General features: G+C 45.3%; 1 protein-coding gene across 7 annotated transcripts in view; it reads left to right on the forward strand.

Annotated features, from left to right (window-relative positions):
* The window catches only part of MAML3 (mastermind like transcriptional coactivator 3), a 518,845-nt gene that overhangs the window by 489,969 nt on the left and 13,471 nt on the right, over positions 1-15,405 (forward strand). For 6 of the 7 annotated variants that reach the window (XM_003410443.4, XM_023548694.2, XM_023548700.2 and 3 more), the window contains one exon: positions 13,315-13,560. The exons of the other annotated variant lie outside the window; for it this stretch is intronic. In XM_003410443.4, the coding sequence (XP_003410491.1) occupies positions 13,315-13,560 (246 nt within the window). The remainder of the gene's footprint in view (positions 1-13,314; positions 13,561-15,405) is intronic. 7 annotated transcript variants of the gene reach the window in all.

Here is a 15,405-nt window from a genome sequence, read left to right on the forward strand (position 1 = left end):
ATATTCTAAATCCCTTGTTGTCACAATGTTCAGAGCAACTTCACCAGGAGTACATTCCATCTCAAGAAACCACTTTCTTCCCTCATCCATAAGAAGCAACTCCTCATCTGCTGAAGTTTTGTCATGAGATTGCAGCAATTCAGTCATGTCTTCAAGCTCCACTTATAATTCTAGTTCTCTGCTATTTCCACCACATCTAAAGTTACTTCCTCCACTGAAGTCTTGAACCCCTCAAAGTCATCCATGAGGGTTGGAATCAACTTCTTCTAAACTCCTGGTAATGTGGATATGTTGACCTCCTCCCATGAATCACAAATGTTCGTAATGGCATCTGGAATGGTGAATCCTTTCCCAAAGGTTTTCAATTTACTTTGCACAGATCCATCAGGGGAATCACCATCATGGCAGCTATAGCCTTATGAAATTTATTTCTTAAATAGTAAGACTTGAAAATCAAAATTACTCCTTGATCCGTGGGCCACAGAATGGGTGTTGTTTTAACAGGCATGGAAACAACATTAATCTCCTTGTACATCTCCATCAGAGCTTCAAGACTTGAGGGGAGGAAGTAACTTTAGATGTGGTTGGAATAGCAAGAGAACCAGAATTATAAGTGGAGCTCAGAGATGTGACTGAATTGCTGCAATCACAGAGTTCTTGGGTAACCAAGTGCTTTGTCAATGATCAGTAATGTTTTGAAAGGAATCTTCTTTTCTGAGTAGTAGGTCTCAACAGTGGGCTTAAAATATTCAGTAAACTACGTTCTAAACAGATGTTCTATCATCCAAATCTCGTTGTTCCACTTACAGAGCACAGACAGAGTAGATACAGCATAATTCTGAAGGGTCCCAGAATTTTCAGAAGCAGCACTGGCTTCAACTTAAAGTCAGCAGCTACATTAGCTCCTAACAAGAGAGTCTGCCTGTCCTCTGAAGCTCTGAAGCCTTGAAGCCAGGCACTGACTTCTCCTCTCTAGCTGTGAAAGCCCTAGATGGCGTCTTCTTCCAGTATAAGGCTGTGTCATCTGCACTGAAAATCTCTTGTTTAGTGTGGCCACCTTCGTCAGTTAATTCAGCTGGATCCCCTATAACCTGCTGCAGCTTCTACGGCGGCACTTGCTGCTCCACCTGGCACTTCTATGTTATGGAGACGGCTTCTCTCCTTAAAGCTCATGAACCAACCGCTGCTGGCTTCACACTTTTCTTCTGCAGCTTTCTCACCTCTCTTAGCCTTCATAGAATTGAAGAGAGTTAGGGCCTTGCTCTGGATTAGACTTTGGCTTAAGGGAGAGTTGAGGCTGTTTGATCTTCTATCCAGGCCACTAAAACTTTCTCCATGTCAGCAATGAGGCTGTTTCACTTTCTTATTGTTCGTGTGTTCACTGGAGTAGCACTTTTAATTTCCTTCCAGAACTTTTCATTGCATTCACAGCTTGGCTAACACACAAAAGGCCTAGCTTTCGGCCTGTCTTGGTTTTTGACATGCCTTCCTCACTCAGCTTAATAATTTCTAGCTTTTGATTTAAAGTGAGAGACATGCCAACTCTTCCTTTCACTCGAACATTTAGAGGCCATTGTAGGGTTATTAATTGGCCTAATTTCGGTATTGTCACATCTCAGAGAATAGAGAGGCCCGAGGAGAGGGACAGAGATGGGGAATGTCTGGTCAGCGGAGCAGTGAGAACACACACAATGTTTACCAATTAATTTTTTCGTCTTACATGGGCACAGTTCATGGTGTCCCAAAACAATTACAATAGTAACATCACAGATCACTGATCACAGATACATTAATAATAATAAAGTTTGAAATATTGTGAGAATTAGTAAAATGTAACACAGGGTCACGAAATGAGCACATGCTGTTGGAAAAATGGCACCAATAGACTTGTTCAACTCAGGGTTACCACAATTTGTAAAAAATGCAGTATCTTTAAAGAAAAAAATACAGTATCTACGAGGTGCAATAAAGTGAAGCACAATAAAGTGAGGTATGCCTGTATTAGTCTAGGCTGAAGTTCATCATAGCCAATTAGTCATTTCAGCTTAACAACCATTTATTCCACTGCAGTTGTGGACCTAGCTCTGTGGTGGATGCTGGGAAGAGGAATAGTCCCTGTCCCCAAGGAACCTAAAGACCTTGCAAGAATGATGTCATAAGGATATCATCCTGCCAGAAAATTATAACTTGTAAGCATTTGAAAAGTTGAAACTTTCTACCTCTACCATGTTACTTAGTAAGAGATAGTGGGGTTCGTAATGACTTAAATACCATGAGCATGGAAAATATATGCTACTGTATGGGGGCAGGGAGAGGCTAGGAGGAAATACAGAAACATGCCAAAATATTAACAGCGGGCTCGTGGTAGAGCTAAGTTTCTCTCCAGGCCCCTTGGGCCCCCCATGTATACTGCTTCTTCTTACAGGTTGAACAAAGAACTTGGCTGAACCCATCTAGCAACCTTACATTGGGCCCCAAATGACTGCCGTTTCAGTGATAAACTTCCTAAACTGATAAACTCTGCCTCAAATCTCAGTTGTCTTGGGGACACAACCACCATACTTCATAAAGGAAATCTTTTTATCTAAGCTTCAATAATCTGCTGAGAGAGGGGTGTTTATACAGGGTAGGCCCTGTTGGAGCTCTGCTATGAATTTATTATAAGCAACTGTCCAAGTGCACAGTGAGAATTTGTACTGGAAAAAGAAAGTCTCTAAAAGAAGCCACCCACCTGAAACCAAATTTCTGCTCTGACTCTTGATTAGCTTCAAAGAGAATTGTAAGGTTTTACTTCATTTTGTTTCTTCCTTCCACTTATAGCTGAATGGTCTAATCTTACACCCTTTCTGTAAATGTCGAAATTGATACCACAGATAATCCCAATTTTGGGTATTAGGCAAAATATTAAAAAAGGATGTCTATTTTGGTGCTCTTTCAGTGTCATCCTTTGATTCCAGTAGTTCCTACCTTAATATTCTGTGTCCATCTCCCTTCCCCCCAGTCCCGTTTCTTTTTACTCCAGAGTCCTCCTGGGTGGTCTGCTCAGTTTAGACCAGATGCATGTTAGGGTTGGTGGAAAAGTCAGAATCCCAAAGACTCCACCACCAGCTGTGGGACCTTAGGCAAGTTACTTAACCTCTGAGAGCATCAGGTTTTTTAAAATCAACAAAATGAGTCTAATTACACAAGTTAAAGCATCTAACAGAGTGCTTTGAATATAGTAGGTGTCCCATAAGTGTTACCTGACTTCTTCCATCGTTGGCTTCCGGTCTTCTCCCTATTAGAAAAATCCTTTCCAACCAGAGGGGACTTTCCTCAAATCATAACTATCCGTAGTTCTACCTTGTGTCAGACCAGGGGGCGACATCTAGTGATGTTTGGTCCTTCCGTAGCCAGCAAGTTACACTGGACTCACCCCTTCCTTGGTCTTGGCTGCTCCTCAGTCTGCACCACAGAGTTGCATCTTAACTTTCCCAGAGGAATCATGGTAATGGGCTCCTTTCAGAGTTCTTGGGCTTGCATTGCAGACATCACCGACCTGATCAGCCCGTCTGCAAATGCAGAAGAATTTGCAATAGAAACCTAAGCAGCTCTGCACACTGACGTGCTTTTGAAAAGTGCAGGGTTTACAATCTAACCAGGGCAAAGAGTGTGGATTGCAGCAGGGCTTCAAACCGGTTCGTTCACATTTCCACCCTAGATATACTGAATCACAATCTACATTTTAGCAGGATCCCAGGTGATTCTTATGCATGATAAATTTTGAGAACCACTGCCCTACTAGTGGTTCTCAGAATTGGTCCCTAACCAGCAGCATTAGCATTGACGGGGCACTTGTTGTTAGGTGCCATCCAGTCGGTACCAACTCATATCGACCCTATAGGACAGAGAGGAACTGCCCCATAGGGTTTCCAAGGAGCAGCTGGTGGATTTGAACTGCCTGTCTTTTCGTTACCAGCAGAGCTCTTAACCACTGCGCCACCAAGGAACCTGTTAGAAATGCAAATTCTCAGCACAGGTTAGGGACCAGAAAGAATGTGTTCCGAAGCACTGGATTAGTCAGTGCCCATAATCCAGAATTATTTGCCCCAGTGACTCTAACTGCACACAACATAATCACCTGGAGGGCTTCTTAAAACACCCCCCCCCCAAAACCCACTGCTGTCCAGTCAATTCTGACTCATAGCAACCCCCAAAGCGTTTCCAAGACTGTAAATCTCTACCGAGGCAGACTGCCACATCTTCCTCCCTCGGAGCTGCTAGCGGTTTTGAACCTCTGGCCTCTCAGTTAGCGGTCTATCCCTTTAACCGCTTGGCTACCAGGGCTAGGTAAAATACTCCCAGAGGTTCTAATTCAGTGGACCAGGGGTGGAGCCGGAGAATTCCTATTTCTAACAAGCTCCCAGGTAATGCTAATGATGCTAAATCCTGGAACCACACTTTAGAGAACCACTGTGTCAGCTCATTAGTTTTCCAAATGGCCCCTGCTGGAAGTAGGGGAACCTTTAGTAACTTCTTAACCATTTCCTTTCTAACATGCCTTATTTCCCATTTCATCTCCAACGTTTCCATTGTCAAAACCAAAATTCACTGCTGCCCAGGTCGATTCCGACTCATAAGCCACCCTATAGCACAGAATAGAACTGCCCCATAGGGTTTCCAAGGAGCGGCAGATTAGTAGCCCATCTCTTAATCACTGCGCCACTAGGGCTCCTCCCTTGTCAAAGAGGTGTCTTAAGAATATGGTTTTCATTTGAGGCAGTGAGGACTGAGACAGGAGATCAGATGGCTTCCCCAGGCCTCACCACCCTTGAGCCTTCGAAGTCAGAGCCAGGGGCCTCCAACCAGCCTCCACTGTAGCCTCCACTGTGGGTGTTGGATTCAAGAGACCGAAGAACTCTTCCCCGGCACGTGTGAGGTTCATTGTGAAACGTTCGCTGTCACCTTTGAAAAAGACTTTTTCCTGGAATTTGAAACATGAATAGTACCATGTCTATGCAGGAGAAAGCCTTTAGATACTGGTGAGAGGTTGGACATAGAAGTCTCTTGATTTATAGTATTGTCAAAATTCCGTTTGGGCTGAAGATTTTTTTTTTTTTTAGTTCAGTGTGTGAAAAACAGATTTGTTTTCTAGAACATACTTCTTTACGTTTTTATTTGTACTTTTTCCGACTATAACAATCCTCCTCTCCGTCCCCACGTTCTCTCCTCCGGTTTCCTCTCCGGCCACTGGCACCCACGGTGTTGCTGGGCCTGGGAAGCGCGCCAGCCGGCACGCGCGCGCGCGCGCCCGGGCGCAGCCTCCGGGGCCCTGGCCGGCGAGTGGCGTGCGCAGAAGGCCCTCCAGGGCCCCTCGCTGTTCATAGGAGGCCCCCTGCCGTCCCTGTCCGCGCCCAGGGCCGCCTGGGCGGTTTCTTTGTTAGGAAAGCCAGCGCAGAGAGGCATTTTCGGGCCTGCGGGAGCACACAGGCTCAACTCTTGACTTAGTCGGAATCCCCTAAAGACTTGTAAGGATATAGGCTTGAGTCGAGAGGCTAAATTATGCCCCACGGGACTTTTTTAATAAAATCCTAAATTTCATTTAGGATGTTCGTAGGCAACGCGATTGCAAAGACTCTGAGCCGAGGCACGCTCCTCACCAACCCCTCCTCGCGCTGGCTTTGTGAAGCCCGGGTGACAGGTACCCTGCCCCTCTCAGACTGTCTGTCCTGGGGTCGGCTTTCCGCCACTCCCTTTCCCCTTTCCGGTAGCCACTGCTGTCCATCTTCTCCTCCCGCCCCCCAGCCCTTCCAGTTTCCTTCCTCGTCCTCTTCCCGCGCCCTCCCCCATCTGAAATCGCCCTCCCTTCGGGCTGGAGGAAGAAAAGTCGGTAATAAGAAACCAGTTTTTTCTTTCAGTGTCAGTCGGAGAGAGGGGGAGATAACCCTAGAGACACATGGCAATGGAGAGAGAACTCATTTTGTGCAAAGAGGGCCTGGAGTCACCAGGGAATTCCTGGATTGTCTCAGGCTGTCGTGTGTGATGTCCATCACGCCGTGCGAACACCATCTGCTCGGTATTATGCTCTCAGTTGCCAGGCTACCTGCTGTACGCAGTAACACTTGACTGCCTGGCTCCACGTTCGCCGCGCTGGCCCAGACGCGCGGGGCGGGGGCCGGGGAGGAGGAGGAGGAGGAGGAACGGGAGTCATGATTAAGCCATCTGCAAGTGAGGGGGGACGTGAGGAGGGGCGGAGCCGACGGGCTGCGCGGCGGAGAGCCGGGCTGACACCACCATCTGCTGGGCCAGAGGAAGAACGGCAGCTGCTCCTTGTTTCCCTGGCTTGGAGAGCCTGGAAAAGGCTGAGGCCCTGGGCATCCTCCAGCCAGTTATCCCCAACGTCCTGTCACCCCCGTCTCCTCCCTGCAGGCAGCCTTTTGTGGTCCCCTCTCCAAGGAGCCTGCAGTCTTTGGTTCACCGCCAGCAACCCCGGTCCCTCTCACCCAAACACTATGCTTTTTCTTGAAAACGCTTCAGAGAAATAAAGCTTCCCTGCGCACAGATTTATAAATAAACAGCTGGCTTCTCTTGGGAGATATTTTTACCACAGCTGTTTTTTGAAGTCAAAAACTGCCTTTTGCGGGGAGGTAGGATGTTGTTTACACCTCCCACCTTTCTCTCTAGAAATTTAGAAAATTGCTGAGATCTTTTCTCTAGAGGGGAAGATATGTAAAACAGGTTCATTGGTTTTGATATTTTTCCCCCTCCCTTTAACTTACCAAAGAGTGAGAGCGTACCGGGAGTAACGATCTATATGGGGCCAATTGGATTTCTGGGGGGAAGAGACTGTTTTAAGATTCTTGGTAGAAGGCATGAGAGGTCGTTGGGCAGGGGGTGGAGTGGAGAACAAGCCAGCAATTAAAACTAAAAATACTGCATCATTTGGCTTCAAGGCATTACATTTAGTGAGGAAAGCTCAGCCTGGTTTTCTCTAATTGCATAAGGCAGTGTGTGTCCTCCTTAGAAACAAGAGCGGTGGCTTCAAATGCTGAGATTTGACAGACTATTTCTCATTAAGCCCTCTTAGACTGGAGGTTAAAAGGAGCCTCTCATGTGAAACAGTTAATAGCCTCAGCCAGCTTAATTTGTAAGGCAAGTCACTTGGTGCATCTTCACACTTCGGAATACACACCTAAGGCTGGGGCTGAGGAGATGGGGGCAGCCCTATCACCCTCTCTCAAATGCAGCAGAGCTCTTTGGGAAAGCCTTAAAGGTTTATCAACCTAGATTTGCAGGTGTTTAATATGGCTGGCAAGGTCCCTGGGTGGCACCAATGGTTTGCACTCAACTACTAACCTAAAGGTTGGCAGTTTAAACCCACCTATAGCACCATGGAAGAAAGGCCCAGCGATCTGCTTCTATAAAGATTATAGCCAGGAAAACCCTATGGGGCAGTTCTACCCTGTAACCTATGAGGTTGCCATGAGCTGGAACCAACTCCACGGAAACAGATTTGGTTTTTTTTAGTTTTTAATAGGGAGGGCAACCGTTTAAGAACACACATAACCTCTCCTGCCTCCGGGTCATTAGTTCTTCAGTGAGAAACCTGAAGGCAAAACCTTTGGGAGGGAGTCATCTGGAGAAATATATAATCTGAGAAGTAATAACCTGACTATCCCTTGGGGAAAGTTCCCCCCTCCCCCCACCACCACCACCACTGAGTTTTTGAAGTATTCCTTTTGCTCCAGGAAGACAGGGGCAAAAAGTGGTAAAAAGTATCAACACTTTGACCCCACTTGCCTCTCCCTTTCTTTCCCTTGGCGAAGAGGGGGCTAGGAAAGCAACACTTCTCTGCTTACCAGTTCTTCTGTGCTGGGTGGTCACAAAGGACAAGAATCTCTCGAAGTACATAAAGATAAACAGGGCCAACACATACCAGCCCTCTGATAAAATCAAGCTGACCAAAACCTTATCTTTCCTTGGGTCTTTTACTTTCCAGCTGTCTCCTCTTTATCAAAACTGGCAAGTATTTGGTATGAAATATACTGATATATCAAATATACTGGTATATACAGAAAATATATCTGTATTTTTGCTGATTGGTTAACTACATTTCTGTGTGAATTAAAGTGTTAAGTCAATAAGCCATTCGTCTCTAAAAGGTGGCAAGAAACAGCTTCTTCTCGTTGGAAAGAAGGGGTTAGAAAACAGACAAGTATCAGAATAGAGGGTAGGGAATACCCTGAAATATCAAGACCCCTGCCTGAGTCCATCAGAAAGTAAGCTTTCTGGTAGCGTAAAGGTTCCTGGCGTTTTTTAGCCTAAGGTCTTTTTATTAACATCGAAAATATTTCTTAGCTCTCTACCTAATAAATGTCCATTTACTGAGAAAAGCAGACAGACAAAAACGGTTACATTAACTTTTCTTAACTTCACCAACAGCGCTTACATACATTTGAAAAATAGAACAAAGTGGATTTATGGGAGACACACTGTATTGCATCTTCAGGCAATCCTGAGATGCACATTTGGCATCGTGACCCATAGCCTGGGGATGGCCTGTGTTAGTGGAAGGATCCCGCATGTGTCTGTCAGTTTGTCATACTGTGGGGTCTTGCGTGTTGCTGTGATGCTGTGATGCTGGAAGGTATGCCACCAGTATTCAGATACCAGCAGGATCACCCATGGAGGACAGGTTTCAGTGAGCTTCCAGACTAAGACAGACTAGGAAGAAGGACCCGGCAGCCTACTTCTGAAAAGCCTCCTCCAAGTAGAGTCAACCTTAATGATGTGGATGGAGTCGAGCTTTCGGGACCTTCATTTCCTGATGTGGCACGACTCAAAATGAGAAGAAACAGCAGCAAACATCCATTAATAATTGGAACCTGGAATGTACGAAGTATGAAGCTAGGGAAATTGGAAATCGTCAAAAATGAAATGGAATGCATAAACATGGATATCCTAAGCATTAGTGAACTGAAATGGATTGGTACTGGCCATTTTGAATGGGACAATCATATAGTCTACTATGCTGGGAATGACAACTTGAAGAGGAATGGTGTTGCATTCATCATCAAAAAGGACATTTCAAGATCTATCCTGAAGTACAGCGCTGTCAGTGATAGGATATGCCTACAAGGAAGACCAGTTAATACGACTATTAGTCAAATATACGCACCAACCAGTAGGGCCAAAGATGAAGAAATAGAAGATTTTTATTAGCTGCTGCAGTCTGAAATTGATTGAACATGCAATCAAGATGCACCGATAATTACTGGTGATTTTAATGCGAAAGTTGGAAACAAAGAAGGACCAGTAGTTGGAAAATATGGCCTTGCTGATAGAAACAATGCTGGAGATCGAATTATAGAATTTTCCAAGACCAATGACTTCTTCATTGCAAATACCTTTCTTCACCAACATGAATGGTGACTATACACATGGACCTCACCAGATGGAACACACAGAAATCAAATTGACTACATCTGTGGAAAGAGATGATGTAAAAACTCAATATCATCAGTCAGAACGAGGCCAGGGGCCGACTGTGGAACAGACCATCAATTGCTCATATGCAAGTTCAAGCTGAAACTGAAGAAAATCAGAGCAAGTCCACGAGAGCCAAAATATGACCTTGAGTGTATCCCACCTGAATTTAGAGATCATCTGAAGAATAGATTTGACGCATTGAACGCTGGTGACCGAAGACCGGACAAGTTGTGGAACAACATCAAGGACATCATACATGAAGAAAGGAAGAGGTCATTGAAAAGACAGGAAGGAAAGAAAAGACCAAGATGGATGTCAAAGGAGACTCTGAAACTTGCTCTCGAACATCGAGCAGCTAAAGCAAAAGGAAGAATTCATGAAGTAAAAGAACTGAACAGAAGATTTCAAAGGGCGTCTCGAGAAGACAAAGTAAAGTATTATAATGACATGTGCAAAGAGCTGGAAATGGAAAACCAAAAAGGAAGAACACACTCAGTGTTTCTCAAGCTGAAAGAATCGAAGAAAAAATTCAAGCCTCAAGTTGCAATAGTGAAGGATTCTATGGGGAAAATATTAAATGATGCAGGACGCATCAAAAGAAGATGGAAAGAATACACAGAGTCATTATACCAAAAAGAATTAGTCAACGTTCAACCATTTCAAGAAGTAGCATATGATCAGGAACCGATGGTACGGAAGGAAGAAGTCCAAGCTGCTCTGAAGGCATTGGTGAAAAACAAGGCTCCAGGAATTGATGGAATATCAATTGAGATGTTTCAACAAACGGATGCAGTGATGGAGGTGCTTACTCGTCTATGCCAAGAAATATGGAAGACAGCTTCCTGGCCAACTGACTGGAAGAGTCCATTATGGCTATTCCCAAGAAAGGCGATCCAACTGAATGTGGAAATTATAGAACAATATCATTAATATCACACGCAAGCAAAATTTCGCTGAAGATCATTCAAAAACGGCTGCAGCAGTATATTGACAGGGAACTGCCAGAAATTCAGGCTGGTTTCAGAAGAGGACTTGGAACCAGGGATGACATTGCTGATGGTCAAATGGATCCTGGCTGAAAGCAGAGAATACCAGAACGATGTTTATCTGTGTTTTATTGACTATGCAAAGGCATTCGACTGTGTGGATCATAACAAATTATGGATAACGTTGCAAAGAATGAGAATTCCAGAACACTTAATTGTGCTCATGAGGAACCTTTACATAGATCGAGAGGCAGTTGTTCGGACAGGACAAGGGGATACTGATTGGTTTAAAGTCAGGAAAGGTATGCATCAGGGTTGTATACTTTCACCATACCTATTCAATCTGTATGCTGAGCAAATAATCCGAGAAGCTGGACTATATGAAAAAGAACGGGGCATCAAAATTGGAGGAAGACTCATTAACAACCTGCATTATGCAGATGACACAACCTCGCTTGCTGAAAGTGAAGAGGACTTGAAGCACTTACTAATGAAGATCAAAGACCACAGCCTTCAGTATGGATTACACCTCAACATAAAGAAAACAAAAATCCTCACAACTGGACCAATGAGCAACATCACGATTAATGGAGAAAAGATTGAAGTTGTCAAGGATTTCATTTTACTTGGATCCACAATCAACACCCATGGAAGCAGCAGTCAAGAAATCAAAAGACACATTGCATTGGGTAAATCTGCTGCAAAGGACCTCTTCAAAGTGTTGAAGAGCAAAGATGTCACCTTGAAGACTAAGGTGTGCCTGACCCAAGCCATGGTATTTTCAATCACATCATATGCATGTGAAAGCTGGACAATGAATAAGGAAGACCGAAGAAGAGTTGATGCCTTTGAATTGTGATGTTGGTGAAGAATGTTGAGTATGCCGTGGACTGCCAGAAGAACGAATAAATCTGTCCTGGAAGAAGTACAACCAGAATGCTCCTTAGAAGCAAGGATGGCGAGACTGTGTCTTACATACTTCGGACGTGTTGTCACTGTCAGGAGGGATCAGCCTCTGGAGAAGGACATCATGTTTGGCAAAGTACAGGGTCAGCAGAAAAGAGGAAGACCCTCAACGACTGACACAGTGGCCGCAACAATGGGCTTAAGCATAACAACGATTGTGAGGATGGCTTAGGACCAGGCAGTGTTTCGTTCTGTTGTGCATAGGGTTGCTATGAGTTGGAGCCAACTCAATGGCACCTAACAACAACAACAAGTGGAAGGATCGCTGAATTTAGAATCAAGTTCAGTGTTCTATTTCTGGTTCTCCATTTACTAGCTGTGTGACCTGGGCTACTGGACTGACTAACCTTCTGCTATTGTTTCCCAGGTGAGAGGAGCTGTGGGTTTTGTTTTATTTAACATTTTCCATTTGTTTGCTTGCTCGTTTTGTTTGGGTGGATGGAGGGAAGGGAGGGAAGAAGAACAACAGAACATGCCATTCAGGCATCTCATAGATGGAAAGAAAAGCATGAATGGCTTGTTGTTGTGTGTTGTCAATTCTGACTCATAGGGTCCCCATGTGACAGAGTAGAACTGCCCCATAGGGGTTTCTAGGCTGCTAACCAAAGGGTCAGCAGTTCAAATCCACCAGGCACTCCTTGGAAACTCTATGGGCCAGTTCTACTCTGTCCTATAGGGTCGCTATGAGTCAAACTCAACTCGATGGCACTGGGTAGGGTTTGTTTTATTCTTTACGGGAGCAGATCGCCAGGTCTTTTGGTTAGCAGCCAAGCCAAGAGGCAAACAGTCCTGAATTCGACTCCCCACAGCTTAGGCTTGCTGCCCTCCCTTTCCTCTGTTGCCCAGTACTGAGCCACTCATAAGGAGCCCTGGTGATTGAAACTTTAATGAATTAGGAGGAACATTGCTGTGGGATGTTCAGACAGTGCTTGCCATTGCCAGCTGTGCTTGGCAGAAGGAACAGGAAAAGGAAGTGTCTCTCCACTCCTAGAAACTGAATCTTAAGGCACTCTTATCCTTCTCTTCAGGCATTTTTCCCTAACAGTCTACACCGTCTGGCTGTCACAGAATTCCCTCTGAGCACATTCCCTAAGTAGTGACTTGGGCCATGGGTGATTAAGTCCTTAACCACTTCACCTCGCGTTCCCTAAGGACCAGTCCTTAGAAGTTGTTGTCATTCAACTGATTGACACATAATTATAGAAGCAAGAGACTTAGCCCACCCACCCACATTAAAATTACCCCAGACGTATGAGACACAATCCTATTTTTAAAGATGTTGGGAGATTGCATAGCTTTGGCCAGTGTAAACTATTCCCAACTCTCACCATCAACAACTTCTTTTATATCTGTATCTATATATGTGTGTGTGTGTGTGTGTGTGTGTGTGTATGTATATGTACCAAAGCTGTCAAATGTTGCAATTAATTAGAATCCATCAAATATCACATGTGTTGATTAATAAATTCCAGCAGTCTTCTGTAAATGTTTCTCCTACTTGCTGATAAGAAGTCCATTCTGACTGGGTAGACAGTAAGAACTAACAGGTAAGGTCAGGATGTCTACATTCCAGACTTAAGGTGAGCCCAGCCTGAGGACTTCTTCTCTTTCCTTTGGGGGAACCCTGTCCTTAGCCATTACTCAGTCCCAACTCCCATCTGAACCACCCTGGACTTGGCCCCAGATTTCCCAGAGCTATGCTCTGTTACTGTCTTCCTGTAGCCTCTTTAGTTCCACTGCAGAATGGCCGGGTGTGAGGACTAACTGGAATGTTCTTAAGGAAATACAATGTGTGCCGCTCAGGACCTGTGTTTCCCTCCTCCTTTGCTTCCTCTTCACATGACAACGAGACTCTGTGTGGACGCCTTGCATCTCTCTCTTCCTGCCCTCCCAGGAGCAGCACCCGGTCGGGCTTGCCAGGACCACAGGCCCCCTGCAGTCCTCGGTGCCCCCAGGCTCAGGTGGCATGGTCTCCGGAGCCAGCCCTGCGGGTCCTGGCTTCCTGGGGAGCCAGCCGCAGGCAGCCATCATGAAGCAGATGCTCATGGATCAGCGGGCCCAGCTGATGGAGCAGCAGAAGCAACAGTTCCTGCGAGAGCAGAGGCAGCAACAGCAGCAGCAGCAGATTCTGGCCGAGCAGGTAACACGCACCCATGGAGTGATGCATCCATTCAGCAAGCATTTACTCAGCACCAGCTGTTGCGGAAGGTCACAGTTCATGTCCTTCATCCAGATGCTAACAGTCTAGCATTACCCAGGATCACAGAAGAACCTGTAGAATTTAGCCCTTTCAGTTAGGCTTTTTCCTACAGGGCTTGAAGTCTGTTCATTCCAGCTCCAATCCCTGCTGAGAATTTGCATTTCCACCCCGGATGTACTGAATCACAATCTGCATTTTGACAAGATCCGCTGGTGATTCTTAGGTATGGTAAATATTGAGGACCACTCATGGTTCTCAGAACTGGTCCCCAACCAGCAGCACTACCATCACCTGGGAACTTGTTAGAAATGCAAGTTCTCACCAGGGGTTCGAACCAGACAAACCAGGTTCTAAGCCCTGTTTTCCTATAATGAATTGGTTCTTAAAAAAGAGGCTTCAGCCATCCATTTGAAGGCCCATTTACCAGAGACATTTTTTTGATTGAAGCCTGACTGCTTCTAGTTTCTGATACAGGGCTCTGTGTAACCAGCACACAGTGGGTGGCAGGGGCTGGCGGCGGGGGCGGGGGGGGGGGGCGGGTGCTGACTGACATTCTTCATAAGCCCTCATATCTCTAGCATGAAGAAAAAAGAAATAATTCAGAGAACGTTGTTTCTTGGAAAGAAGTAGTGGGAGGAGGGATTGAGGAGAATGCTGTCAAATTGATCATGAACAATGGAAGGTGAACAATAGCAGAACAACAGGGCCAGCAGAACTACCTAGAAACCTGAACTACGGTCACAGAAAGGGTATGAACTTAAAGAAAATTCCCAAGAGTTTTTAAAAACAGCTCAGGAAATCTTTGAGTTAAAGGAAGACCTAACGCAAATAAAGCTTTACCTTAGGCATCTTTGTCCACCCTTGCCAACTCATCCCTCCAGCTTTGAGAGCAAGCCTTCCCTGTGGGCTGTTCCTGTAGGTTTCCATTTGTTTTGTTTTTAGAGACATCAGCACTTGATTTAGTATTATCCCAGGGAAAGCCTCCAGACCTTCTATGAGCTATCCCTAGGGTGTGGCTTCTGTGGGGGCCCGCACAAAGCACCTACCACATCAGGCTGTTATAGGAGGTGAGATGTTGTCATATAAGGCTCAAGGCCCAACAAATCTCTGTCCCACAATTACCCTTCTAGACTGTTCCTTATGGGATCAAAATTTTGGACATTTATCTAGCATCCACATATATACGAGATACTCTGTAGAGCACAGGCATGTCGAGGTCCCTACTAACCAAAAGCTTCATTTCAAAGCAATGCCAGTCATTCCCCAAACAGAAAAATTGGACCATTGAACACAATTCACTTACGTTCCTTTTTTTTTTTTTTTTTTTGCTTTTGTGTTCCTGTACAGCTGTGTAATTATCTCCCTTTTTTACCAAGGTCAGTCAGCCTCCTGGGAGCTATTGTACAAACAAAGCTCTATTCCTCTCACCCCGCATGAGTCATGTGGCAAGGAACCATGCTAATCTCTCAGGCAGTGATAAATGGAGCTACTGAGGGGAAGCTGGGTTTCCTAAATCCTCTCCTCAGCCAATCCCAGGGAATTTCAGGTGTGCCCAAAGTTTTGAGTGATGACTTTCAATATGTGTGCTGTGGCCGAGGCACAGAGGGGACCAAGGGCAACCAGGTAGAACTCAGTTATGTGAGCGCAGGGCTGTTCCCATTCAGTGAGATCAGCCAGACCCAGGACTCAAACCAGACCCGGGGCATGAGGAGAGAGGTGGAGGAGTGTGATAAAGAGAGATGTAGCCAAATAATAAAATAATGTAGACTAGAAAGCAAGAGATAG

Source organism: Loxodonta africana, chromosome 5 (genome assembly GCF_030014295.1).
Source record: "Loxodonta africana isolate mLoxAfr1 chromosome 5, mLoxAfr1.hap2, whole genome shotgun sequence".
NCBI lineage: Eukaryota > Metazoa > Chordata > Mammalia > Proboscidea > Elephantidae > Loxodonta > Loxodonta africana.